Source organism: Buceros rhinoceros, unplaced genomic scaffold (genome assembly GCF_000710305.1).
Source record: "Buceros rhinoceros silvestris isolate BGI_N320 unplaced genomic scaffold, ASM71030v1 scaffold31983, whole genome shotgun sequence".
Classification (NCBI taxonomy): Eukaryota; Metazoa; Chordata; class Aves; order Bucerotiformes; family Bucerotidae; genus Buceros; species Buceros rhinoceros.
Window position 1 is genome coordinate 35,409 of NW_010402395.1, and position 632 is coordinate 36,040.

The 632-nt window shown below is 48.1% G+C and overlaps 1 protein-coding gene across 1 annotated transcript in view; it reads right to left on the bottom strand.

Moving 5' to 3' along the window:
* The window catches only part of MICALL2 (MICAL-like 2), a gene marked incomplete at its 5' end in the record, with an annotated part of 12,774 nt that extends 12,353 nt beyond the window's left edge, over positions 1–421 (bottom strand). Inside the window, one exon of the mRNA XM_010132630.1 lies at positions 280–421. Within this exon, the coding sequence (XP_010130932.1) occupies positions 280–421 (142 nt within the window). The remainder of the gene's footprint in view (positions 1–279) is intronic.
* Between the last annotated feature and the right edge of the window lie 211 nt (positions 422–632).

Consider the following 632-nt stretch of genomic DNA (forward strand, 5'->3'; position numbering starts at 1 on the left):
CTTTCTCTGCTCCTGTCTGGCTGATGGTAAGAGATTTTAGATTATATATTAAATTTTGAGGCAGTAGTTTAAAAGACATAGCACGGCTCTGGCCCTTCCAAAAGCACTGATGCTGCTGTAGGCCAGTGTGTAAAGAGTTCAGATCCTTCAGTGAAATAGTTCTGGTAGCAGAAGGCCTCTGTGCAGTTTATTTTGCTTTTCCAAGTTTGTTAGGAGGCAAGGAAAAGCACAAAATTCAAGCCAAATCCTTCCCAGCCCTCCAAGGAATATGGTACTTACTAGGAGACCGTCCATGGAAGTAGTTATAATACTGGGAAACGTAGGTGAGGATGCTCAGCCTGTCTGGAACCCTCAGAGCAACCATATCTTCTGCATCCAGCAAGGCTGGGATCCCCAGCTCCTCCTCTGCCACTCGAAATGCCTAGAGATAAAACAAGAAAGGAGTCTTGTCCAGCCCAGGCAGCAGAGCTGCTCCTCATCAGAAGTCAGAAAAACCTCTGCAAACAGTCCCACTCGAATAACAACTCTACCGGGGAACAGCTGCACCAGTTTAACTCCTACATCGTTCGGCCGTTACAGGAACCAGCGGAGTCATGGCTTCCAGCCCCTGGGTTGGGAAACTCACGACGCGA